Here is a 25,996-nt window from a genome sequence, read left to right as displayed (position 1 = left end):
AACCCTCTCTGCCTTGGGCCTCAAAACATTTCTAATGAGCTGAGGGAAGAGCACTGCTGTGTCCTGCTCTCTTGTTGCTGTATTTCAACTGCCAGGGGAGCAGAAAGCCTGGGTGGAAAGGACTGGAAGTAAAAATGGGGCTGTAGCCACACAGCTGCAGCAGTTTTGGACTGAGCACCCACTCCTTAGAGCTCCACCATTTGGGCAGAGCAAAAAGTGACTTTTAAGAGCCAGAACTTAATGTCAGAGAACCACAGATCTCTTTAGAGGGGGCAGTAGAAGAGAGAATGATGTTCTCTTGCTGATCTCATCATGCATGACACAGACCTTCACAATTCCACCCAACAATTGGTGCATTAAGCCACATATTCTGGCTGAGCTGGAGTTTTGCTGTCAGAAATTCATCTCACTGAAGCAAAGATGCACTGAGCAATGGAGAATTCACCCTGAACATGTGTGCACTGCTTTAAAATCAACTGCCCCAGTAAGAATGTGCAGCTTATGTTATGAAATTGTCTGGATTCAAATATTTTTTGGTCTTTTTGAGCACTGAGCAAGCCATGGAGCCTTAGATGAGAGCACTTAAGTACTGAGATTTCAGTTGGGGTTTTGTTAGATTAACAGACAAGACTGAAACAGGAAGAGACTGACATTTCTATCAATATTTCCCCTACTTTATAAGGGTTCAGTGAAACTACCACACAAAGTCCTTGGAAATGGTAGTTTGAAAGAAATCCTGGCTTGGCACACAGGTTATGCTTGAAAAATGGCCCCAAGAAACACCTTTTCTAACCACAGGGACTTGGAGGGTGGAGCCAGCAGCCTGTCCTGGTTTTTTTTTTTCTGCAGATGCACAACAGGACCATCACCAGGGTGCAGAGGTGTGGCCAGTCACTTGGTTACCTGTGCTTCCATCCTCAGGAACTGTCAGCAGCTCAGAGACAACCATGCAGGACAAGGTCAAGAGGAAAAACTGAATCAGAAGGTGCTTTTTGCACCTGGGACTCCAAAGTTTTCCTAACGTGCTCCCCCTTCACTGCAAAGCTCATTTTTTCTCAAATCCCACCACAGGAAAAACAAAGGTAGTTGGTAAAAAGCTATCCAAGAGCCTCCTTTGAATCAGAGAGAAGCTGTAAAAGGAAGCAGTGCATCAGTCCACTTTCAAAGAAGTAGTAATTTGTGCAAGAACCAAGAAATGTCTCACAGAGGTTACACCAGAGCTTCAGCTCCCCAGATCTGGCAGCTGAAAGATCCCAGGACAGCACAGAAAGGTTCTACTAAAAATCTGATGAGAAGCAGCAGCCAGAACCAGGCTGAACAGGGCAGACAGAAGAGAAAATCTCTCCCCTCTCCTGCTAAGAGTCTTGGTTTCTTTTTTGTAGTGGTGCTGCTATCTTAAATACAGAAGAGCTGCTAGTCCAAGGACCACTGTAAAAGCAAGCAAAGGTTTTATTTTATTAGCAGGGAGCAAACTGTGCTCCCTGTGTGTGGGAAGCAAAGACAACCTGAATTCTGCCCTGAGCTGAGAAGACAAAGGGCTATTTCATCCTTTAAAAGACAGAGATGTCTTCCAAATGCACTCATGCAGCCATGAGGAGGAAAGATGTTGCCTGAGCAGCTGAAGAAACTTCTCACATCATCCTAGAGAATTACCTGGGCTTTAACTAAGCTTTGAAGCAGCCCTCTGGTGTGTTGGTGCTAGCAAGGTGGGTTTGAGCCCCCTAAAGTCAAAGCACTGAGGCAAAGCTTTGGCAAAATCCCATCTTGAAGTTTTCAGTCAAATCTGAACTGAGCAGAGTCAAGAGAGGCTTTCCAGAGAGCCAGGAGGTTCCTGGGGAACTTCTTGGCTCCTCTGAGCAGATGCTCAGAGTGCTCTACAAATCCTTGCTGCCCACCAGGCCTGGCTGTGTCCCCTAAGGCTGGGATGAGAAAAAAAACACCCTTAATGGTCAAGTCAGGTCATCAGGGAGCAGGTTTGAGCCCTATTTCAAAGCATAATTAGAGAAACAAACCACTTCTTCCATGTGGGACATGCAGAGGTCAAAACTGACTGTGGAGTGCTGAGCAGTTCCTGCTCCATGGTCACCTTCTCTGGCCTGGAGGATGCCCTGGTTTGCAACAGAGCAAACAAGCAGCAGGGCTTCAACCCTCTGAGAGAGAAATTTGGTGTCTGAAAAGCTGCAGTTCCCTGCAATGAGTATGTTGGAACATTCAGAGCCTGGTCAGGAAGAGGGAGAACTGCACAACTGTTTGGGGAATTCAGAGCCTTGGAATTGACAGAAAAAAATTCCCAAACAACCCAGTTGCAGGTGTGTAAGGCAGCAAAATTTGCCCCCAGCTCAGTCACTAACCTTGAGCAGCACCTCCTGCAGCGTGGTCCTCCAGGTTGGGGGTGGCTCCTATGCCTGCTTCTTCAGCTGGTCCCAGTTCAGAGGAAAAAAAGGGGGAAAACATGATCAAAAGAAAGCTTAAGTTTCAGCATGTGTCTGGAAAATTTACCTCCCTGCTGCTTCTGCCCACCAGTGCTGCAATGTGAGCAGGGCAGCATCAGAAAGGAAACAAACCCCTGCTGCTGATGGATGTAGAAAGATTTATTCAGCTTGTGCTTTACCAAACTGGAGAAGGATTTCATCCACTTGCAGATCCTGAGTGGCAGGTGAGCACAGGCTCCTTCAGGCAGAGGTGCAGAAAACAGGCTGCTAAGGAGCAGGGAAACTTGTGTATTTATACCCTAAATTCTGCTCCCAGCTGGCAGCACTCATGTGAATGCCTGATTTTTACCTCAGCCTGACCTTTTTGGTGACTACCACCAGCTTACTGGGCTGATCTCTGCCATTTGTCACCAGAAAACCCCTGTCAGGCTGCTATCAATCCAACACTTCAAGACTATTTCACTGAAACACAATTTTTTTCCCCAACAATAATGATTTGTCTCCATCAGATTTTTTTCCTATTTGTTACATGGCTACTTTCAACAGGCTTAATCAATTTATACCTTGTCTACAGTCAAACTAGGACCTTCTCTGGTTTTTCCCCAAGAGTTCAGGGTATCCTGCTGTTTCCTGGCTCCCTGGAGTCTCATCCTGAGCCAGAGACTGCACATCCTTGCTAGCAGGTGAGCCCAGGGGCAGCCTGGGGATGGGCTGCAGGATACACAATCTGGGCTTGCTCCAGTGTTGGGACATTGGCAGAACCTCAATTCCACCCATTCCCTTTCTCAGGTCCTGCCTGATGCTTCCAGGAAAAACCAGGAGTTACCACACAGGGCTCACAACTCATTTTTCACATACAAACCTGGCTCTCCCAGGAGCTCCTGCCCTTTTCTCCACACACACCACTGCTGCAGCTCACTCCTTTCTTACTCTGCCTCTGGAAGACCCCTCCCCCCACACACACACACACCTTGGAAAACCAGATCCAGGGGTAATGATTCCCCTCCAGAGCTGAATTTGCCACTTTATTTCCTCTGGAGGCAAAGAACTGCTGCAGTGGGCTGGTTTCCACCTGCCACTTCAAAGAAAACCACATGGGCTGGGCTGGGCTGAGCCAGAGCAGCAGTGAGACAAGGAGCAAGGTCCTGAGGTGACTTCTCCTGCCAGCCAAGCAGGGCTGCTGGCAGAGATGATCAGGATCAGCAGGAGATGGGAGGCAAAGCCACCAGAAAGAATGATTGTCAGAAGTGGAGCTGAGAAAGAAGACAAAAAAAACCTTCAAGTTTCCTCCCAGGATGGGGAAAGGCAAGAGGACAAGTGAGGAATTCTTTCTGCAGGCTGTGGAGAAGAAAGAAGCACCCTTGAGGAGCAAAGCATGGCTGCAAGAGGGTTTTGGGGTGTTATTTTTAAGCACCAGCTCTCTGCTCTGTCTGCATCAAGAGATGGAACTGCACCTTGGTCTCCCTCACCTGTGGTTCCTTCTGGGATCTCCCCGTGTTGTTCCACACCACCCTGATCCTCGTGGTCTCCTTCCTCCACTAAAGGTGCTGTGGCATCTGAAAAACAACACAGCTTTCACAGAGCTGCTGAATGGCAAAGCCCTGTGGAGGCCAGGACACACCTGAAGAACTTTTTTTTGCTCAGAAAAGCATCTGCCTCCCTCCCTTGAGAGAGGGAGCCAGCTGAGTGTGACACAGGGACAACAAGCTGTCCCCTCTGCCACACACCCCACACATCTCCAGTGTACTCCTTGCAGAGCTGGAGGCTTGAGAATAACCCCTGCCTGAAAATAGAGAGCTGAAAACAGCCACTGAGCTGCACCCCTGGCAGTGCCACCTGCATGGGGACATCACTGGGCTGGAGCAGGGAAGAACAGCTCCCATGGGATACCTCTACAAACCATCCAAGACTCTGAGCAGCTCTGAGACAGACAGGAACCTCCATCTACCAGAGGGATGTCTCCCAGTGACAAGTCCCAGTCCAACTGGAACAAGGGACAACATCCTATTTCCTGATTTCCTGAGCCACATCCACAGGAACAGAGCCACATCCCAAGGGGTCAGACAGCCCACACCTCCAGCAGGACAGGGCTGGAATTGGTTGGCACCTCTGTCCACCCTTTTTTTAGATGAAATCTGCAAACTAATGCCTGTAGCTGAAGTTGCCAAGAGGCAGATACTTGGGCTTACAGCAGCCAGAATTAATTAAATTAATTAAAACAGTGACCAAGTCTCTAGACCACTTCAGAATTAGGTTCTTTCTACAAACATGGCATCCTGATAGCTCTCTGGTGGAGCACAGACATGTCCTGAGTCCTACCAATATCAGCATCAAGTTTTATGTTTATCCTGCCCATCCCATCACTCCAACATGAATCACACTGTATCAGTGAACACATCAATACAGAGGGGGCAAAAAACCAACAAAAAAAAAAAGAGTTATAAGGTAAAGCTAACTCTGAAAGTGAACACAGCAAGCAGGATGTGCTGGGGGAACACAAAGCTGCAAACCTGGGAGCACACAACGTGGCAGTGCTGCCAGCTGCCCACAGGAGCTCCTGCTCACTGGGTAAAAAGCCTTCAGGAAACAAACTGCAAGCCACTTCCTGAACTAGAATAACCACTTCACCTCCTCTTGCCTTTCAACCCCCTCTTTGGAGCACACTACCTCATCCTGCAGTGGCAAAGGTCACTTGTGATGAGAATAATGAAGAGCAGTTGTCCAAGAAGGGAGAGATTCCCCCTGAGAAACCCCCAGCAGAACATGGCACGGTGAGACTTTTGGGAAGGCTTCCCAGGACCCCATCCATCATGGTTTCAAAGCAGTAAAGTCAAAGAGCTCCCACCTTCTGTAGTTGGGGTGCTCTTAGCATCAGATGTTTCAGAAACAGGCTCATCCGATCCATCATCAGTTGGAATCTGAAGGGGATAGCCTGGAAAACAGTCAAATACTTACAACAAATCCTTAGCTATGGATTAGGGCCTGGGTTTTCCCATCTCTGATTGTCCCAGATCCCCAGCAGCAAGAAATGGTGCTAGAAGAAGAGTAGAAAACACCTGGAGACTCCTAAGCAAGCAAAGCATGAAAATGCCAACCAAAAGCATCCCCCAAAAGGAACAAAGTGGAAAGCCACAGCAAAAGAAAAGCCCAGGGAACTGGACAGCTCAAAACAGCAAAGCATGGCACAAGCAGGAGAGGAGATCTTAGCAACACAAGGAGAAAAAAAAAAAGATGTACAACTTTTGGAGTCACTGTTGTCCCTCTCTGCTGTTTCTGGAGCCCTTGGCTTCCCCTCCCAGAGCTGGACACTTCCATGAGGAGTTAATTCTACTCCTTGAAAGCAGGAAGGTTTTGGGAAGGGTTTGGTGCAGCACTGTGAGAAGGCTTGGTTGCCAAAGTCATCTTTTGGAAGAGCAGGACAAGAAGCAAAAGGTCTCCTCTCTGCAAGGAGTCTGAGCAAATAAAATAATGAGAGCTGAAGAAAATGCCTTGGAAAAGAAGATCCAAGCTAACACAAGCAAAATCCCCTGGGAACCTGTGATGTGCAAAGCTGAGAGGAGGTGTCAGGCTGAAATGCATTACAGAAGCCAGGATTCTATGGATCCTCTTCAAGACAGAGCCAACCCATTTAGCTGTGTCCAAAGCACCTCAAGAAAAGAAAATTAAGATGATGTTTATATGGAGCATGGCTAGGAGTGAGTCCCACCAGCTCTGCTGGCATTTCCATGGGGTTTCCAAGCTCAATTGTGGAGCATGGTGGAATGAGAAAGGAAAGGCTTCTGGAGAAATGCAGGTCTGAACCATGGGGCCAAAGACTCCTGCATGGTCTCTGCTCCCAGAGCTCTCTGCTCAGTTCCCCCCATCTCCCAGTGCAGGTGAGTGAAGCAGGCAGCAAGCAGCACCTCTGAGCTGTGGCTCCAAATCAAAGCAGGGGTGCAGTTTGACAGCAAACTAAAGAGTGAGCACAGAAACACACATTTGCACAGCTGCAGCAGTGAGAGCATCACTGGCCTGGATCCCAGGTGTTGTTCTGCTCTTGGTGGGCACTGATAGCAAAGAGCAGGGTTCTCCTAGGACTGAACATCACAGCCTCTTGTGGGCTACTCACTGCCCACTGCCTGCAGCCACCTGATCCACAGGAACCTTCCAGACACACAGCCCATCTCCTCCTGCTCATCCCCAAGGATGCCTCAGACTTCCCTGCTCTCCTCACAGCAGTGGGCAGGGTGGGTCCTTCCCACCACCTCCTCCTGGAGCTGCTCACCTGATGGGATGTGCTTCTCCTGGTTGGCTGCATGATCCTCCATCATGGTGAGGTCCTGAGGCTGCTCTGCTGTGTCTCAGCAAAGTCACCTGAAGAGGAGAGTGAAAACAAAACCACCCATCAGTGTGAAACAAAACCACCCATCAAGCTGACCCAAACCACCTCCAGCTGGGGGGCTCCCACCCCCTGCTCCCAGTTGGCTTTAGGAGCTGATTTCCAGGAGCATTAAAATCTTTTTGTTGAAATCAATCAGCCCCCAACCAGCACTGCAGCTGATTCAGAAGAGAATTTTGTTGCTGACCAGCCCTGAAATCACATCAGCTTCAGATCCAGGTTACCTCCTGGGTTTCCCACCACACACTCAGTGCCTCTCAATCCACCAGGAGCACTTTTGGTCTGCCAAATCAGTCATCAGCTCAAGGAGGAGAGCAGAAAGGGAGGGCCAAGACACAAAACCAGGATCTAAAAGGGCTGCCCTAGCCAGACCCCACTCAGCATTGTCACAGCAATCCAGACTCAAGGCAGAAAAAATTCACCCAGGGGGCAGGAGCCAAAACAAAGCCAGGGATTTTTGCATAAAAGACACAGAAATGGAGCAAACGTTTCTTGCCAACAAAGGGAATATTTAATGATTCCTGCACAACCACGTGCCAGTCACTGCCTTCAGCACACTAAGGAGAGAGGTAACTTCTGCAACACCAAAATCCCCCAGGGATGTAAGATATCCAGAGCCAAATGACCATCCTGGTGCCCACAGGCCACTGTTTTGTCACAGGAGAAGCAGGCACCATGCAGATGTATTTCTGCTGCATGCTCCAAACTCTGCAGTTGCCAATTTTCTGGCTCTGGCAAGGGGGGATGGTGCAGCAGGAAGAGATCCACCCCTGTGGGTACACCCAGCATCTTAAAAATAACCCAAAAGTGTTTACAGGACCCACCAGAGATTGTTTTGGACCAGGGACTCTTTTCTAAGAAGCTGAGAGGGTCTGCTTAACCCTGAATCCTCCTTGCAGTGCTCAGAAAGCCAACCCCTTGGTGTGGAACACAGCACAGGTTGGACACTGCAGTAGAAAGGTGTCAAAATTTTTCTACCAGACATCTCTCTGCAAAAGGAAATTAATTTCTGTTTAATATCTTTATTGATGATTTAGATGAGGGGATTGAGTCCATCATCAGCAAATTCACAGATGACACCAAGCTGGGGGGGAGTGTGGATCAGCTGGAAGGCAGGAGGGCTCTGCAGAGGGACCTGGACAGACTGGAGAGTTGGGCTGATCCCAAGGGGATGAGGTTCAACACAACAACCCCATGGGGAGCTCCAGGCTGGGCACAGAGTGGCAGAAAGGGAGCTGGGAGTCTGGATTGCCAGGAAGCTGAAGAGGAGCCAGCAGTGTGCCCAGGTGGCCAAGAAGGCCAATGGCATCCTGGGCTGGCTCAGGAACAGCGTGGCCAGCAGGTCCAGGGAAGGGATTCTGCCCCTGTGCTCAGCCCTGGGGAGGCCACAGCTTGAGTCCTGTGTCCAGTTCTGGGCCCCTCAGCTCAGGAAGGAGATTGAGGTGCTGGAGCAGGTCCAGAGAAGAGCAAGGAGGCTGGGAAGGGATCCAGCACAAGTCCTGTGAGGAAGGGCTGAGGGAGCTGGGGGTGTTGAGGCTGGAGAAGAGGAGGCTCAGGGGAGACCTCATCACTCTCTGCAACTCCCTGAAAGGAGGTTGGAGCCAGGGGGGGGTTGGGCTCTTTTCCCAGGCAACTCTCAGCAAGACAAGAGGGCACAAGAGGTCTCAAGTTGTGCCAGGGGAGGTTTAGGTTGGACATTAGAAAGAATTTCTTTCTGGAGAGGGTGCTCAGGCATTGGAATGGGCTGCCCAGGGAAGGGGTGGATTCTCCATCCCTGGAGATATTTCAAAAGAGCCTGGATGTGGCACTCAGTGCCATGGGCTGGGAACTGCAGTGGGAGTGGATCAAGGGTTGGACTTGATGAGCTCTGAGGTCCCTTCCAACCCAGCCAGTTCTAGGATTCTATGAAATCACCAACAAACATGATCTGTGAGGCAGGGCCCATGGTTCTCCTGCTTCTCCTTGCTGCTTGGCCAAACACTGCTTTTAGGCAACCTCCTAATAGCTGATTTAATTGGCTGTGCTGAATAATAACCACCTCTAAGTGTAATCCCACATTTTCCATGGCCCTGAGGAGTGACTGAACCCAACAGTGAAGCTCAGGTTACCCAAACTCATGTGGGTTTGGGTACTGGAGGTATGGAAGGATGCAAGAGAAACCCCAATGCTGGTAACCAGATCCCTTCCCCAGCTTTTTTTAAGCCTTTTAGCATGACTGTGCAATTTAATTTCTGTTGTGGAAAGCTATAAAGCAGTTTGACAGAACTGTACCAAGGCTGAGAAATTGACCTAAAAGGAAATAACCATCAAAATGAAGGTGTAAAATAGGAAAAAAATAAGAACCTCATTTTTTAGGGCCCAAAATAGTGGGCCCTAATCACATGGACATGGAGCTGCCCTCCTCCCAGAGATCAAAGGGTCATATTGATTATATCCTGGTCTCCTCTGGCTGCCACTTTATATTATTCACAGGTCTACTTAATGCTGAAATCCTAAAACACAGTGTTGAACCTAGTGCCCAGGGCCCAAAAAACCAACCTGGGCATGAACAGGAGTGTAAAATGACAGAGTTGTGCTGCTCCTGGGTGTGAGTGCACGTTCAGAAGAGTGACCCCTGCCCCAAACAGGGCATTGGGTACAGCTTCCCCCAAGCACTGCCCTGTCTGGCAGCAGGAAAAAGGGGATGGGAGAAGCAGTGCCTACCCCACTCACAACTGGTGGGCCCTAACAGCTCACTGAACATCTCCAGATTTTAACAGCTCTGCTTCCCAATGCAGACCCCGAGGCAAACTACTCACAAATCTGCTGTGCTGGATTGAAATGAGGGCTGTTTTTCTTCTGTCTTCTTTTTCCTCTTCCTCCCTCTGTTTTTGGGTTGGTTTTTTTTGTTTTTGGTTTTTTTTTGAGAAGAGGCAATTAGTGTCTCCCTTAATCTCCCTGGAAAGATACATTTAGTCTTTTTTGCCTCTGGACAAGAATTTCCTAGGACAGCATCCAGAGAGGACTCCAAGCTTTACAGCTACTGAGCTCACACACCCCACCAGAGGCTCCTCTGTGGACAGCAGCTGACACAGCCACAGCTCTTCCACTTTTCCTCTGAATAAAGCACTTGGCATCTCTGCAGCCCTGGCACAGCAGCAGCAGCCATGATTCAGCAAAGGACCTGCTGGTGGGGCTGCAGGGCTGTCACCCCACTTCCCCTGGACCTGCCAGGGCCAGGGAGGGGGGGTCAGGGAGGTGACAATCCTGCTATCTGTCTGAGCTTGGCAAGGAGGTCTCTAAAGCTGTGCTGCAGAGCCAGCCCCTGATCCCACTGAGCTCCACTCGGGGCAGGATTCAGCTGGGGAGGGTGGGGCCATTAATTTTTCAGAGATGAAAGAGTTGGTTTTTCTGTTACAAGGGAAAAAAAAAAAAAAAGCACCAGCAGAAGCCAGAGAAATCCATTAAAACCAAAAAGCAAAACACAGTAAATGGGAGCCTGAGAGCACCCTGCAGCTCACACCACACTCACAGAATCACAGAATGTCAGGCTGGAAGGGACCTCAAGGATCATCTGGCCCAACCCTTCCAATATTATTGTTTATATGAGATGTCTCAGAACCCTACTGATCTCAGACTTCAAACTTTCCAAAGTGGGGGAATCCACCACTTCCCCTGGGAGACCATCCCAATGTCTGACTGTCCTCATAGCAAAAAATATTTCTCTTGTATTCAGTTGGAATCTCCCCAGGAACAATCTGTGCCCATTGCCCCTTGTCTTATTCGTGTGACTCCTTGTAAATAGGGAGCCTCCATCTTCTCTATAGCCCCCACCTCCCCTTTAAGTACGGGAACATCATAGTAAGGTCTCCCCTAAGCCTTCTCTTCTCAAGGTTGAACAGACCCAGTTTTCTCAGCCTTCATCATATGGCAGGTGCTCCATTCCTCTGATCATTCTCATGGTTCTTCTCTGGACCCTCTCCAGCCTGTCTCCTTCATTTGGACACTGATTTTAGGGGCTGCTGCAGGGTTGGGTGTGGAGAGCAGAAGCAGATGAAGCACCATGGCAGAGCACAGCAGGCAGGGGAGCAGAGCCACTCTGGGCCTGAGTTTTTCTGCCACCCTGTGCAGAACAACTCCTCAAACTGGCATAAGGAGCAGAGAGGGGGATCCAGGTCCTGCCTGGTTCCCCCAGCCCCCTCAACAGTTGCCTTTTTCCCAAGCAGCTCCTGTGCAGCTCCTGAAGCATTTTCCTGCAGCTTCCTCTCCAGGGTCTGGCAGGGATTTAAATCCATTACAGCAGGGCTGATGAAATTTCATCAGCACCAGATAAGCAAATAAATAACATTAAGCCCACAAAGGGATGTGATGGTTAAGTAGCAGCAAGCTGCCCACCACCATTATCTCTCCCCCAGATGCAAAGCTCTCCCAGCAGAGCTGGAAATACCCAAATCAAATATGAGGAATCAAACAATCCCATTCACCAGGAATATCATCCATAAAGACATTTTATGGGATGCTGGACTTCATTCTCTCTCCCTTCTTTCCTCTTTATCCACTGTAGATTTGCATTGCTCAGTCCAAATCTTACTGGTGAGCCACATGGTTTGGGAACAAAACTTGTCTGGTGGAGACCAAGAAGCAAATCTGAATTTTCTCCATGCAAAATCCATATTTTAGCTGGCAGAGTCTCAGCTCTGCTTTGGGTTTTCACTCAGGTAAGGAATTTGTATGATTACAGAGAATTTAAAGCACATTAAACCTGCCTATTTTAGATTAGGCTTTTTAAACAATGATGGTCTGAAAACTGCACACTGGAAAAACTGCTTTGAATTTTGAAGTAAGTTTTCAATGACAATCCTGTTTGGTTTTCAAGTGAGGGGAAAGGAAATCCCTCTTGGGAAAAAAAAAAAAAACAACAACACTTCACATTAAGGGGGAAAAAAAATGTTCTAAATGAACTGCAAAACCAGCCCCACCTCGAAGCAATGGCTCAGTGATGAATAATTACAGCAAGGAGAGCTGCACAGAGATAAAACTTCAGCAGCACCCTCTACGTGTCAGATAAAACACAAACCCTCCTAAGAATCTTATCCATTTCCAGCAGAACTATTCTTGTTCACCAGGGACTCTATCTAAAAAGCAGCAGCCTATCCCATCATTAACAGCTCCTCCAAACCTCCCATTTTTCAAGCCCCAAGCTGCCTTTGGAGAGCAGAGGTGGAGCCAGCAGCCACCCTGAGCTGTGCAGCAAAGAGGCAAAAGGGGGTTGGAATTTGAATATTCCAGATATTCCACAATTTGCTGGAAGCAGGGGGCTGGAGTTTCCATCGGTGGCACTCAGGCCAGCAGGAATTTCCACCCCAGCCAAGCACCTCGTTTTGGTAACCAAGAGCAACCAAGTTTGAAGAGCATTTCACAGCTGAAGCAAACCCCAGAGCAGTCCCTGAAGGGCTGTGCTGTCCAAAATGTTAGGGGCTAAAAGCCAAAATAGCAATTAGCACCCAAAACCATGCAGGACTTGTGAGGAGAAGCCTTAATTGAAATGCTTCAAACCCTTAACAGCACCGAAGTTTAGGTCAGGAAGTAAAAGCTGGTAGTCAGGTCCCTAAGACATTTAGAGAGGAAAAAATTAATTTTCCTTGTAGAGTTTGGCAAGGATACTGAAAGCAACATCACTCCTCTCTCCCAGGAGGTTGCAGAGATCTGACAGGAAAACTGATCAGCTTGATGTGATGGTTCCTGCAAACCCATCCTGCCTTTTGTCCAGCACCCACAAGGCTCTCTGGGCCAGCTGAGTTTACAAGATGCATCCTGGAAATTTCTTTTCTAAGGAGCCTGTTAGGCCTGAAGGCATCAGCATGGCTTGGTCTGGCAGGAGAAGTCAAATTTTTATGTTTTTTTTTTTTTTTCTTACTCTGTTCAGACTAAAGCCAACTGCTGAATTCATGGCAATCTCTCCAACCCTGCACAACCCATCCACCTGGAAACTGGTCCAAACAAAACCAGTGCTGCATCCTTCCTCCTTGACAAACTCTAACAAGGGCTACAAAGACTTATTTCAAAGAGGGAAGGAGGAGTGTAAAGGTTTATGCAAACCAGGATGAAAAAGAAAAAAAAAAAAAGAAAATCAATAAATGGGACCAAACACATGAGAAGCTCCCAGTCAGGGCACATTCAAGCCCTGCTTACAGGGCATAAATCAGCCCTGGGGGTTGGAAAGAAACTTTCCCTGGAAAGCAGCACATTCCTGCCACATGGCACACACAGCCCCTGCCCCTCTGCAGCAAACAGGGATCCTGGATGCCATCCTGGAGGGCAGTCAGGACACCCCTCCAGCAGCACAAAGCCACAGCTCAGGCCAACCAGCAGCAAACCACACACAAAGCCACCAAAGACACTCTCCACCTGGGAAGATTTAGCTCCTAAATTTAGGAGTCAAAGAGCCCAAAGCCTTAAATCCCTTGGCAAAAGGTTTCTTGGCCATGAAAGGTAAATAAAAGCAGGGGTGAAAACAACGTGGCCTATTGAGAGTGGCCCCAGTGGCAGAGGGGAAGAAAGCAGATGCCCGGCCCACACAGCTGTGCTTTGGTGGCACTCAGCCTGGTGTCATCTGTGCCAGACAACACCATTAGTGCTGCCACAAAGGAGCAGGAAAATGCATCCCCAGAACCCCTCTGGTGCCAGGAGATGAGTGGTCCCACACTGCCCGTGCAAGGGAAGTGGGTCAGCAGCTTCACCCCACTCACCCGTGGGCCCAGCAGCGACCACAGCCCCAAGAAAAAAAAAAACAAAAACAGGACAGGGGCCTGGAGCCGCTGTGGAATTATCCCTGAGCAGAGAGGAAGGGGCAGAGCCTCTGTCTGCAGCAGCTCCAGGGATCAGGAGGCTGGGAATTCATGGCTCAATTTACATACACACAGTTTGTGGCTGTTTGGTACTAATGGCACACATGGGGTAAGGAAACAGAGGAAGGAGAAAATTCAGCAGAAGGTGGGTGCAATGCTTTGAGAGACACTGGCTGGGTTTGCAAGCTCTGGTACTGGGTCCAACCCAGCAGCTCCATCCTTCATACCAGCCCTAAAATGTCCAAGCAATCATCCAGTTGATTTCTAGAGGAGTAAAACCCCTCTGTGCCTTGTGCTCAGCCACAGCAGCCTCTTGCTTCTCTGTTAGTTAATCAATTCTTCCTTACTTGGACATGAAAATTCAACAAACATGAGCTAAGTGTTACCTCTGAAAGGTGATCAAACACAAGCAGGGTTTTAAAAGAAAGCTTCATTCCATCTTAATTAAATTGGAGTGACAGCCCCATGAAATAACAGCAACCTGAAAGGCTGTTCATAATTCATAAACAACTTGCTTTTCATCTCCTTTGTGTGCTTTTCCAAGTACTGCTTTTCCAAGAAGCTGACAGAGGGAGGAGTGTGGATGGTGATCTCATTAATTGCAGGCACTGCCTAATATGCAGGGAGCTGAGAAATTACATGGAGTTTCAAGTTATCTAACCAAGAGGCCAGAAAAACTTTTGAGTTCAAAGCCAGACAAACGCCTCTTAAAGCAGAAGTTACAAAAGAAACAAAGTCTCCAAACTTCATCTTTCTTCATTTGCTTCCTCATTTTTTCCATGTTTAAGTCACTCCTTGAGGGCCTGGAACTTTTGACCTCTTTTTTCCTGGGGGTAGAACACCTTCCATGGACAGGAGATGGGTTTGGGTTGACAGAACAGCTTTGAGGGGTCCCACTGGCTTCTAGAAAACCCATCTGGGACCTGAAGGCTACTGAGACCAAGCAAGAGCTCCTCACATCACCTCATGACATCTCACTGAGCTCGGAAAAGAGATGGGAAAACAGGAGAGTGGTAACACTGAGGGCTTCAAGTCCCAAGATGCCATAATTCTGAATAAGCAGCACCAAAAAGGAACAGCAAAGCTGCATTCCAAGACATAAAGAACTCAGGGAACCATCAGCCCTTCCAAGCCTGACCTCTCCACAAGCTAACCACCTGGCAAAGGTCTCCAGGGCATGCTCCTGGCTAAAGAAAAGCCAAGTGATACTCCCGTGCTGACAAGTTCCTCAGAGTTGCTGAGCATTAAACTAACAGAATTTGCCACCTCAAATCAGCTTAGGCCCAGTTCAGCAGCTGCCTCCAAGCAGGGTGGCAATTAGGAGCCCAGATTATCCAAGCCCCCAAACTCCAGCCCAGGGCCTGAGCTGCAAAGAGGAGCTGGACTCAGGAGATGGGAAATGGTTTTATCTTGCCAAATAAAAGAGCAGCACAAATGTGACCTCCCCCAGGAGCAGGAATGTGCTGGGAATCACCTGAGGGAATGGACACAAGTGGTTTCCAATGTGGGAATATTAACCCAGCACTCTGGTGCATTTACAGGAGGGCATTTAAGGGCAACTCCTGCCCAGGGAGGTGTCAGCAACCCTGCATCACCCTTCTCATTCCATCCTGTGATGCAAAGATCAGGCTGTCTCTAAATCCACTAACTTTAGCTAGATTAAAGCTCTGATCAGCAGGGCTTACAAAGCAGCAAAAAAGGAAGCAACAGTAGTTTTAAAGCTTGCCCTGGCTGTTCAGGGGGGCTCTTCATGAAAAGAAGGAAGAGAAGCCTCTTTGGCAGGGATTTACTAGGCTACTTTTGGATTTCTCCCCAGCCCCCTGCTAGAGTATCTTCAAGTGGTGTATTTCACAAAGCCACGAGATTGTCTATGGGTGGATAAATTTTTCCTCCCTCAAAATCCTGCTTGCCTGGGAAGCCTTTAAGCAGTTGAACACACAGAGAGGATCAAAAAGAAGGCAGATCTTATTTACCAGCTAATTCTCTTCGACTCTTCCCATCCCAGGCTCAGCCCAACTCACTGGAAATCACAGCATTTTCCCCTGCTGCTGCAGGTTTTAAGGGGGGTGCCCCAGCCTTCAGGCTTGTACCAGACATTATTCACTTCAGAGAAAATGGTGGAAGCCCAAGATTTCCCCTGCACTGCCTTTCAAAAGCTGAGATGTGGCTGAACTGTTGTGCCTGGCCAAGAACTCACAGAGTCTCACAGGTTGCTGGGGGAGCTGCTCTCCTGGTCACCCCCTTCCCACTCCAGGGAAACCAGCAGGGAAGGAAAGGCAGCACCCAAGCCAGTGAGGTCTTCATCTGTTACCTTCCAGCACTAGCAGGAAAATAGCACTAATGTGTGCCTGGGTGGGGAGAGGAAAAAGAGGAAAGAAAAGCTGCCAAAAACACTGCTGGAGCCTTCATGAATCAGGACAGTTGGCAGTGTTCTGTCCCATCAAAAGTCTCTTTTACCTTGCCTGGCAAATTACACCATGAGGAGGAAGAAAATTGCTTTGCTGAGAGATTGCAGTGCCTCAAGAAAGAACACCTGATATCCATCCCCATGAACTGGCAGCTGCTGCTCCCCCTGGCTCCTCTGGAACACTTACCAAGGATGTTCCCATGCTAAGAAGTCAGGGAAGGTCCCTCTCACAAAGCAGTTGGTGGTAAAAGCAGCCTGGCAGGGCTCATCTGGTCCTGGACATTTGCAATCTATCACAAGCAGGACCATTAGTGTGGGCAGCACTTTCTCATGGTTACCACACTCTTCTTCATTACTACGAGCTCAGAAACAAACTGACAGGACTTATTTCCTGCTCCAGTGGGCACCACAACACATCCCAGGGCAGGGAAAGGCTGAAAGACACAGGATGACCCCCCCCTTATTTCCCTGAACACAATTTGGGAGGGCCCTGAACACTGTCACACCCTTCCTGGATTCCCAGACAGAGCTCCTGAAACACAATCGCTCAAACAGCTGCACAACACCCTAAACTTGCCCTTGCCAGACACCAAACAAATTCCAAGATAGAGGCTGCAAAACAGCCGTGCTGGCTGAGGAGGCAGCGTGGAGCTGAGCTCTCAGACAGGCACTCACCCCACCTGTGATGGGATCAACCAAGGTGCCAGCTGAAGGGAGTTCCTGGCAGGTTGGAGAGCAGTGATTCCTTGAAAGCAGCTCTGCTCTCCAGCAGCACCAGAGCTCTCCAGCACCATCTCCATTTCCCAACCTGCTGCTCTGCTGTAGGACCCAGCAGAGAGAACCAAAGCTCAGCTCTTTGCTCTTTGCCTTTTTCCCCAGACTTTTGTAGTGCCACCCCTACAACAAAATCCATTTGCTGCACCAGAGCCTCGGGTTAAAGAAAGGGCTGAAACCCGAGCTGAACGCGGGATCTGATACAAGCCCTGAGCCCCCTGCAGAGCAAACACCATCAGCACACTCTGCACTGAAGAGTTTAACTTAAATATTCTGCATTTAAGTGCATAATTTGCAGAGAGAAACCCCCACAGCCGCCTTCCCACCAGTCCCGTGATTTTATGTTTTGGTTTTGTTTTTTTTTTTTCCTTGTTGCAGGAGAAAACAGCCACCATCCAGCTTCTCTGTGGTGCACAGGGACACAGGAGCAGGATTAAGCCTTCCTGTGCTGGGAAGGGCCACATCCTGCACTGCCCTGGAGCTGCTCCAGCCAGCTGGCCTCAGTGCAAGCAGGCTGCACATCAGTTCTTTCCTCTTTCCTTCCCTTTTTCCTTTCCCTCTCTGTGTACAAGGGCAGGTGGTGCTGCTGTGTTTGGTGCTAAGCTCAAAGGCTGAAAAGGAGAGATCAACGTGCATGCAGAAGCCTCAAAAAGGAAGATAATTTAATGAGAAGGAAGCTTCACTTACAGCTGCAATTGGAGTGGGAGATCTGGCTGCTTCCTAACACCTTCCACCTCAGCCAAGGTGGTAACGTGTGAGTGCAGCACAGGAAGGGCCCAGAATTTGCGGTGAAAAAATGCAGATACCTCAAAGCAACAAGGTTTTGATTATGGAAAGACCCAAAGGGCAAGGCCTCTTACCTCACAGGTGAGCAGAGCAATTCCCCAAGGCACGCTCAGCCCACCCTTATTCCTTACAGCACCAGCACCCTCCCACCAGGTGGATCAAGGCTCTAACCTGCAGCAACTGAAGCCCTCGTGGTGCATGTGACAGAAGATGTGACAGCAGTGCCACAGGTCACCTCACCCTGGTTTTGGAGCACCAACACTGCAGAGGTGGTGCAGTATGGCAGGCCAGCACCAGCTGCACCTCGAGCCCCTCCAGATTTGCCTCCAGCTTGAAAAAAGCACTGTGAAGATACAAGGTGTGTGCTGCTTGCTTGCTTTCATCTCTGCTGCTCCTCTTCCTTTGATTTCACAGTGCTGACAACATCCATTGCACCCTGACAGGACAGCCTTCAGCTCTGTGAATATTCAAGGCTGCCAGAGTAATGAAGACATTAAATATAAAAGATTTTTCATGTCACAGCTCTAGCCTACAAATGCACATGATCCCAGCTGGAGTGGATGGGACAAGAACCAGGGAAGTGCTGTGGATGCTAACGTTGCAGATTTTTCTCAGGGTAAGAAAACCATTCAAGGTATCTTCTCAGATTGGGCCTTCATTTCTTAAGTTATTTTGAGCTGTTTTCAACACATGGCTAGAAATTAAAATGATGACAACAGCACCATCTGCTTCAGCTACTGCCATTGCTCTTGCAGCCATGTAAAGCCTCTCCTAGGGAAGAAGCCAAGTCAGGGGAGTTTTCTTAGGGAGCAGGATTTTACTTCCAGAGGATCCAAGCCTGCAGAGCTCCTGGCTGCAAAGATCACTTATTCAAGAGTGGTCTGCAGGGTGGAACAGCAGAGAGGCTTCCACAAGGCACAGGGAGGGAAGGGAAAGGGTGTCCAGGCAGTTGTTCACTGCCCTCCAGAGTGCTGAGAAGCCTGGGGTAAACATCCCTGACACACACATGTGCAGGATGAGGCAGTGCCAACTTGCCTGAAAAAACAGCTGTAGGAACACAGGGCTCTGCACACTCTTGTGACAAACCCTCACCACACAGCCCTCAGTGCTTATTTTCCTAAGCCCTAAGTCCTAGCCACTTGATACAATAGGGATTGAATACAGGTTTGCATCTGCAGAGTCATTTATCTACAGCTGCTCAAATCATAAACAAAGTCAGGATATAAATATATAAAATTATAAATATAAATATCAGGCAGTGAATGAGACTTCAAAAGGATGGTGCCTGAGGATGTGGTTTAGGGGTGGGTCATCAGGAATAGGGTAATAGGGATAGGAGAAGGTTGGACTCCACCTTGAAGGTCTTTTCCAGCCTGAGCAATTCTATGATTCTGTGATTTTTTTATCCAAACTGGGCACCAAACACCCTTTGGTCTCAGAGTGTCCAGTCCTAGCATCCCAAAAAATGACTGACAGCACTGGCAGGCAGCAAGATGCCTGATCTGAAGGGTCTTTGCCCTATACAGAGGAAAGAAAAGAGTCATGAATTCTTGACACACTGGTTTCTTACCCTAGAAAAAAACACCTGACCTTGAAAGTTTTGGGGATTTTAGCAGGACTCATCCTCACGCAACAAGAAAGGGCTCAGAGAAGGTAGTTTAATTTCTGCCCAGTTTTTCTGCATTAGTTTTGCTTTTTATGTCTAAGAGACACTCCAGATGAGGTCAAAAGTCAGAGTGTGTTTCCTGAATGTCTTTTTTTGAGGCTGAAGACACAAACAATGGGACATTTATCAAGGATTTCTGCCACACATCTCCCTTGTCATGCTATTGCATAACAGTAGAAAAAACACTGTTCCCTCAAAATGTTCACAAGACTACTTATTAAAAATTAATGCACCATTTTTAAATTAAATCTTTATGAGAAGGGGCAACAAGGTAAATGCAGGGGGGGGAAAAAAAACCCAAACAAAGCTGGAGGAGCTGAAGAAAAAAGCCACCATCAGCAGGAAGCAGAGCCTCAGGATGAGTGTATAATTCACCTCCTGACACAGAGGGCAGGGACTGGGATGTGCCAGCCAAGGAAGGATGGGGAATGGGTGGGCACTCCAACAGGGTGACTCCTCACCAAGCAGGAGAAATTACTGCCCCAGTCACAGGGAGTGGTGTGGACTGGGCTGTCACTGCTCAGCCAAGGGTGCTGGTGCCTGTTTCAGCTCCAGGTTTCCCATTCCATGCCACCAAATGCCATGCCACCATGGGTGGGAGGCATGGTGGGAGATGGTAGGAGATCACAGAATGGGCTGGGTTGGAAGGGACCTCAGAGCTCCTCAAGTCCAACCCTTGATCCACTCCCACTGCAGTTCCCAGCCCATGGCACTGAGTGCCACATCCAGGCTCTTTGGAAATATCTCCAGGGATGGAGAATCCACCCCTTCCCTGGGCAGCCCATTCCAATGCCTGAGCACCCTCTCCAGAAAGAAATTCTTTCTCATGTCCAACCTAAACCTCCCCTGGCACAACTTGAGACCTCTTGTGCCCTCTTGTCTTGCTGAGAGTTGCCTGGGAAAAGAGCCCAACCCCCCCCTGGCTCCAACCTCCTTTCAGGGAGTTGGAGAGAGTGATGAGGTCTCCCCTGAGCCTCCTCTTCTCCAGCCTCAACACCCCCAGCTCCCTCAGCCTCTCCTCAGAGGATCTGTGCTCCAGTTCCTTTCCCAGCCTCCTTGCTCTTCTCTGGACCTGCTCCAGCACCTCAATCTCCTTCCTGAGCTGAGGGGCCCAGAACTGGACACAGGACTCAAGCTGTGGCCTCCCCAGGGCTGAGCACAGGGGCAGAATCCCTTCCCTGGACCTGCTGGCCACGCTGTTCCTGAGCCAGCCCAGGATACCATTGGCCTTCTTGGCCACCTGGGCACACTGCTGGCTCCTCTTCAGCTTCCTGGCAATCCAGACTCCAAGGTCCCTCTCTGTCTGGCTGCTCTCAGCCACTCTGTGCTCAGCCTGGAGCTGGATATCCAGCGCTGTCTCCTGATATCCAGCGCAAGTCAAGAGAATTTGAGAGCCAGAGCTCTTGCTTCTAAAACAATAAAATCCCAACAAAAGCTGCATTTGTACCTTTCTTTTTCATGGAAGAAACGGTTTGACTTCGAGGAGGAACAGTCTGAACCATGCTGAGGCATGGATTTCCAAGTGAATAAGGACCAACTGGAAATAAAAACCTTTGTACACAAAACACATCCCTACTGAGCACTGGGGTGTCCCTCCCCAGCTGCTCTTCACCCAGTTTGGGCCACTGGGACTGACAATCAGGTAGCCATCTGCCTTGCCTCAATTCTAGTTCACTGAGACAAGGAGCAGGTGCAGGCAGCATGAACTGTGACAACCCACAGGGAAACCCAGCCCATAAATTCAACCAAAGAGTTGTAAAACCATCATTTCACCTCCCAGCCCAAAGGCTACAGGAAGAGCAAGTTTAAAAATCAGCATCCATGTGCATTTCATCCTCTCCAGGAATTAGCTGGAAGCCCAGTTAGTGCCTCATCTTTCTTACCACATGGATGAAGAGTGGAGACTGTCCAGATTACCCCAAGTCTAGGAATTCAGGCTCAATCTTTTCTAGTACATTTGTTAAAAATAAATGAGGTGCAATCAGTCTCCTCAGGGATTTTATCCTCTTTCAGCTCTAAATGCAGCTCTGCTGTCACATGTATGACATGTATAAAAAGGACAGCCTGCTTCAGAGCCTTACTTCTTGCTTAAAATAAGATTGCTCCTGAGCTCAGGTTACGAGGGATCCATTCATGTTTGGTAAGGTCACAGACTCTCTCTAAATCACTAATACAAAGGCTGAAATAAGCAGGGTTGCCACTATTTCAGTACTGCTTCTTTTTACTGCATAGACACAGAGTATTTGAAGAGGCTCTGACCACACCTAGAGCCTCAGTGCTTTGTCATTCCTCCTGGAGGCAGACACTGCCTTGTCCTCACAAAGCCAACAGCCACAGCTTTACCCACCTTCCAGAGCTGTCTGCTTTTCCAGAGCATTTCCCTCTGCCCGGGCTGCAGGACTCCCAATGCCTTGCAGTCCATACTTAGCTCCAAAATTCACTTTACACACCTCCAGCACCACCTGGATACACCCAGCACTTTCTTGCTAAGGAGAACTGTTTACTCCATTGCCCCTCAAGCTCTTTTGCCACTTGGCAAGGTGCTTTTTATCTGCACACAAACCCTGCTACAGGATTGTTCCATTTCAGAACTGAAGAGCCAAGAGGCTCTTGAATGTTGCTAGAGGAAAGAAATCCATGGAGTCAAAAATCCCTCCAAAAGGGGAGTACATGGGCAACAATAACTAATGAAACAGGCTCTGGAGCTGAGCATGGACCTCAGACAGCCCTGACAATAAACCCTGTTATTAGACACAATAAAAGAAGTGCCATATTTGAGAGATTAGGCATTAATAAGTGCCTTCACATGAAGCAGTATTCATGACTCTCTTCCCCTGTTGCCTGGAAGAACCTGGGGAAAGGGAGGAGCTGGCAAGGTAATTCAGCTAAGACTAAAATAGAGGGAAAGGCAAAACTCCTGCAAAATAGGCTACAAAACTGTCAAATAAGGATGCAGTGATGTCAGCTCAGTAGTGCTGAAGGTGAGAGATTCCCAGTGCTGGAGCCCAGTGCACCCTGCAGGGAGCTGGGCCCCATCCTGCTCTCAGCCACTCCAGTTGCCCCAGGAGCAGCTGCCTCAGTGAGGAGGCTCCCCAGAGCACAACATGGAGCTGGGTCTGCCATGGAGGATTTAAAATGGAAGGAAAAGAGGACTGAAATAGTAAAGATGAATGAGAAAGGAAAGGAGACAGGACATGCCCACGTGTGCTTGTGGTGCTTGGATTTGGCAGGTGCCCAGGATGCACACCCTGCTCAGAAAGAGAACAAACCTGGGAGCATGGTGATCAAGTCCTTTCTCCAGCTCACAGTTGCCCTTTTTTCAGACCATTTGCCCAGCTCCACCACCCCTCCAAGTCTCTTTACAAGCCCCACCGAGTCACTCTCTTTGTTGCAGGCCAGGTCCAATCCCCTTATTTTAGTCCCATCTTTTCTGAATCTGTTCTCTTGCTTATTGCTGGGCAGAGACCACAAGCAACACCCCAGCCAGAGCAGCAGATCTTTAGCCAGCTGGAGATCATTTTTGTACCTAACAGCAGCATTTATTACTTCTGCCTGCACATGCCTGCCAGGCACTCCATTATTACACAAGAATTTGAAGATGTCCATTGTTAAAAGCTCTTTCTCCTAACCCCTCCAGCTAGCTCCAGGGCACAGGGTTTGTCATGCTGATGAGGCAGTAGGTAAAACCACATGTAAAACAGGCACTTCAGAGGGCAGAATTTGCTCAGGGTAAACTCTGAAATTGAATTCAAAGGCAGTGGGAGCAGAAAATGAACCACAAAATGGAGTTCTGATTTCGGATTGGATCCCAGCCTTGGGCTAACACCTGATGTTTCACACCACAAGCTACAGCTACCAGCAGAGAGCACACAAAGCTTCACTTGTGTAACACAAGCAACCTTCATCACAGGTCCCACCTTAAACCACAAAGGTGATATGGTGCCAAAACCACAAAGGTAATATGGGGCCAACAAATCCTAGCCCATCACATCCAGGATCTGCAAGAGGAGGGTAATAAAATCCTCAGTACCTGCAGGGAGCTTGCTAGGCAGCACTTAGCACACTTCTGGCAGACCCCTTCTGTCATTGGTGTGTCCTCAAGCTCACCTTGAGCCTGGCAACCCAAGAAAGAAATATTTTGTCACCTAGAAGCTCAGTGCATGCAAACTTTCAGCCTGAGCAAATATTTCTGATGCTACCATGCAGACCCAGTGCTCCTGACCACCTCCCACAGCTGCACCTCCACTCACCCAGGTCCAACAGCCCCTTCCCTGAAGAGGGAGCCAAGGAGAAGACAATGTGCACACCTGCCCTCAGCCTTCAGCTTTACTCCAGCTCTTTGCCCTCCTTATCGTGCCCCTTCTGTTCACATCTCACTGCATCTCAGCCTGACGAGAGCTCATGTGGTCCCTGCCCTCACCACCCACCTCTGGGGACCATCTCCTTCACCCTCTGCACAAGGCTCACTCTGCCACCTGGACATAGAATCACAGAATCCTAGAATGGGCTGGGTTGGAAGGGACCTCAGAGCTCCTCAAGTCCAACCCTTGATCCACTCCCACTGCAGTTCCCAGCCCATGGCACTGAGTGCCACATCCAGGCTCTTTTGAAATAGCTCCAGGGATGGAGAATCCACCCCTTCCCTGGGCAGCCCATTCCAATGGCTGAGCACCCTCTCCAGAAAGAAATTCTTTCTCATGTCCAACCTAAACCTCCCCTGGCACAACTTGAGACCTCTTGTGCCCTCTTGTCTTGCTGAGAGTTGCCTGGGAAAAGAGCCCAACCCCCCCCTGGCTCCAACCTCCTTTCAGGGAGTTGGAGAGAGTGATGAGGTCTCCCCTGAGCCTCCTCTTCTCCAGCCTCAACACCCCCAGCTCCCTCAGCCCTTCCTCACAGGACTTGTGCTGGATCCCTTCCCAGCCTCCTTGCTCTTCTCTGGACCTGCTCCAGCACCTCAATCTCCTTCCTGAGCTGAGGGGCCCAGAACTGGACACAGGACTCAAGCTGTGGCCTCCCCAGGGCTGAGCACAGGGGCAGAATCCCTTCCCTGGACCTGCTGGCCACGCTGTTCCTGAGCCAGCCCAGGATGCCATTGGCCTTCTTGGCTACCTGGGGCTACATGTGAAGCCCCAGCAGCCAGCCCAGAGAAACATGGCTCCTCCATCACTTTGTCTCACATCTTGACTTTGACAGCCCTGCTCTGCCCTCCTCTCAACTGAGCACATGCACAGCTGGCCAGATGTGTTCACTGCACCCAGCAGCTCAGGTGAAGCAACACACTTCACCTTCTTACAAGTGACTTCTTGTAAGCAAGACATACACACACACCTTTATGGGAAGACCAAGCCAATGCTTCCAGGCTCAAAGTCAAGTTTTGAGCAAATAAAAGATTCTGACCACTCTCAACACCCCCCTGCTCCTCCAATTCCAACTGCAAAAGGGCATCCCAGCGAACACTTCTTCCCAATCTATGGAAGGCAGTTGATTTCACCCAAAAATGCAGCACAAACATGCACAGTGCTGAGCTGGACATGATCAAGGATCATGGGAGAAGCTTTTTTAGATTTTTTGAGCCTTGAGGAAATTTGAAACAAACACCTTGAGGAATTTCATCCTGCAGCAAGCAACTTGACACACTGATGCATCTGAAATGACATCAGGCACTTCCAGGCAGACAGTGTGGGACAGGAGCTGATGTGGAGCTGTCAAGTGAAAGGCAGACAAGTGGCAGAAAGCCCTGCAACTCCATACCAGACACACACACACAGACAGGCACAATCACACACAGGCACAATCACACACACACGGACACAAGCACACACACACACACACAATCATAGAATCATAGAATCCTAGGGGTTGGAAGGGACCTCGAAAGATCATCTAGTCCAACCCCCCCTGCCAGAGCAGGGCCCCCTAGAGTACATCCCCTAGGAACGTGTCCAGGTGGGTTTTGAATGTCTCCAGTGAAGGAGACTCCACAACCCCCCTGGGCAGCCTGTTCCAGGGCTCTGTCACCCTTACAGTAAAAAAATTTTTTCTGATATTCAACTTGAACCTCCTATGCTCCAATTTACACCCATTACCCCTTGTCCTATCACTGGTCACCACTGAGAAAAGCCTAACTCCATCTCCCTGACACTCACCCCTTACATATTTGAAAACATTGATGAGGTCACCCCTCAGTCTCCTTTTCTCCAAACTAAAGAGACCCAGCTCCCTCAGCCTTTCCTCATAAGGGAGATGTTCCACTCCCTTAATCATCTCAGTAGCTCTGTGCTGAACTCTTTCAAGCACTTCCCTGTCCTTCTTGAACTGAGGGGCCCAAACCAACAAACAAAAGTGGTTTCATTGCCTCTCGTGTAGGTGCTGAGGTTTTCCCCACAAACTGCAGAGTTTAACAGAGCCCTCTTCCTATGGGTTTGTATAATCTGTCCCTTAAGACTTCACCTCATCCTTCAATAACCCCCATCAACCTCCCTCCTTCCCCTGGGCCTCAGAGGAACACTGTCCTCCCAGTGCAATCCCACCCTGAAGTAATCCAAGGAGAATCCTGAGGGCAGGAGGGTGCTGATGGACAGACAGCAATACCAGATCTGATCTAGGGAGAGAGGTCAGGGCAGGTACAGTGTGCAGGCTGCAAAGATGGAAATAATTAGCCCAACTGCAGGGATAATCCTTTTAGCTTAACAGAAGGTATCCCCTGGTGCTCCCTTTCCTTGGATA

General features: G+C 49.1%; 1 protein-coding gene across 21 annotated transcripts in view; it reads right to left on the bottom strand.

The window, feature by feature from the left end:
* The window catches only part of MAPT (microtubule associated protein tau), a 50,471-nt gene that overhangs the window by 19,004 nt on the left and 5,471 nt on the right, over positions 1 to 25,996 (bottom strand). For 18 of the 21 annotated variants that reach the window (XR_011722872.1, XR_011722873.1, XM_071728554.1 and 15 more), the window contains exons 2-5: positions 6,697 to 6,785; positions 5,278 to 5,364; positions 3,902 to 3,988; positions 2,352 to 2,417 (exon numbers count right to left, since the gene is read on the bottom strand). Coding sequence is in view for 19 of the 21 variants with exons in the window: in XM_071728554.1 (XP_071584655.1) it covers positions 2,352 to 2,417; positions 3,902 to 3,988; positions 5,278 to 5,364; positions 6,697 to 6,742 (286 nt within the window). In the remaining 2 variants the exon portion in view is untranslated. Of the gene's footprint in view, positions 1 to 2,351; positions 2,418 to 3,901; positions 3,989 to 5,277; positions 5,365 to 6,696; positions 6,786 to 25,996 lie in introns of those variants that run through there. The other 3 variants (XM_071728572.1, XM_071728555.1, XM_071728560.1) reach the window with 3 other exon arrangements.

Source organism: Heliangelus exortis, chromosome 29 (assembly GCF_036169615.1).
Source record: "Heliangelus exortis chromosome 29, bHelExo1.hap1, whole genome shotgun sequence".
Taxonomy (NCBI): domain Eukaryota; kingdom Metazoa; phylum Chordata; class Aves; order Apodiformes; family Trochilidae; genus Heliangelus; species Heliangelus exortis.
Note: the sequence above shows the minus strand (reverse complement) of the source record. Positions and strands in the feature narration are given on the sequence as shown.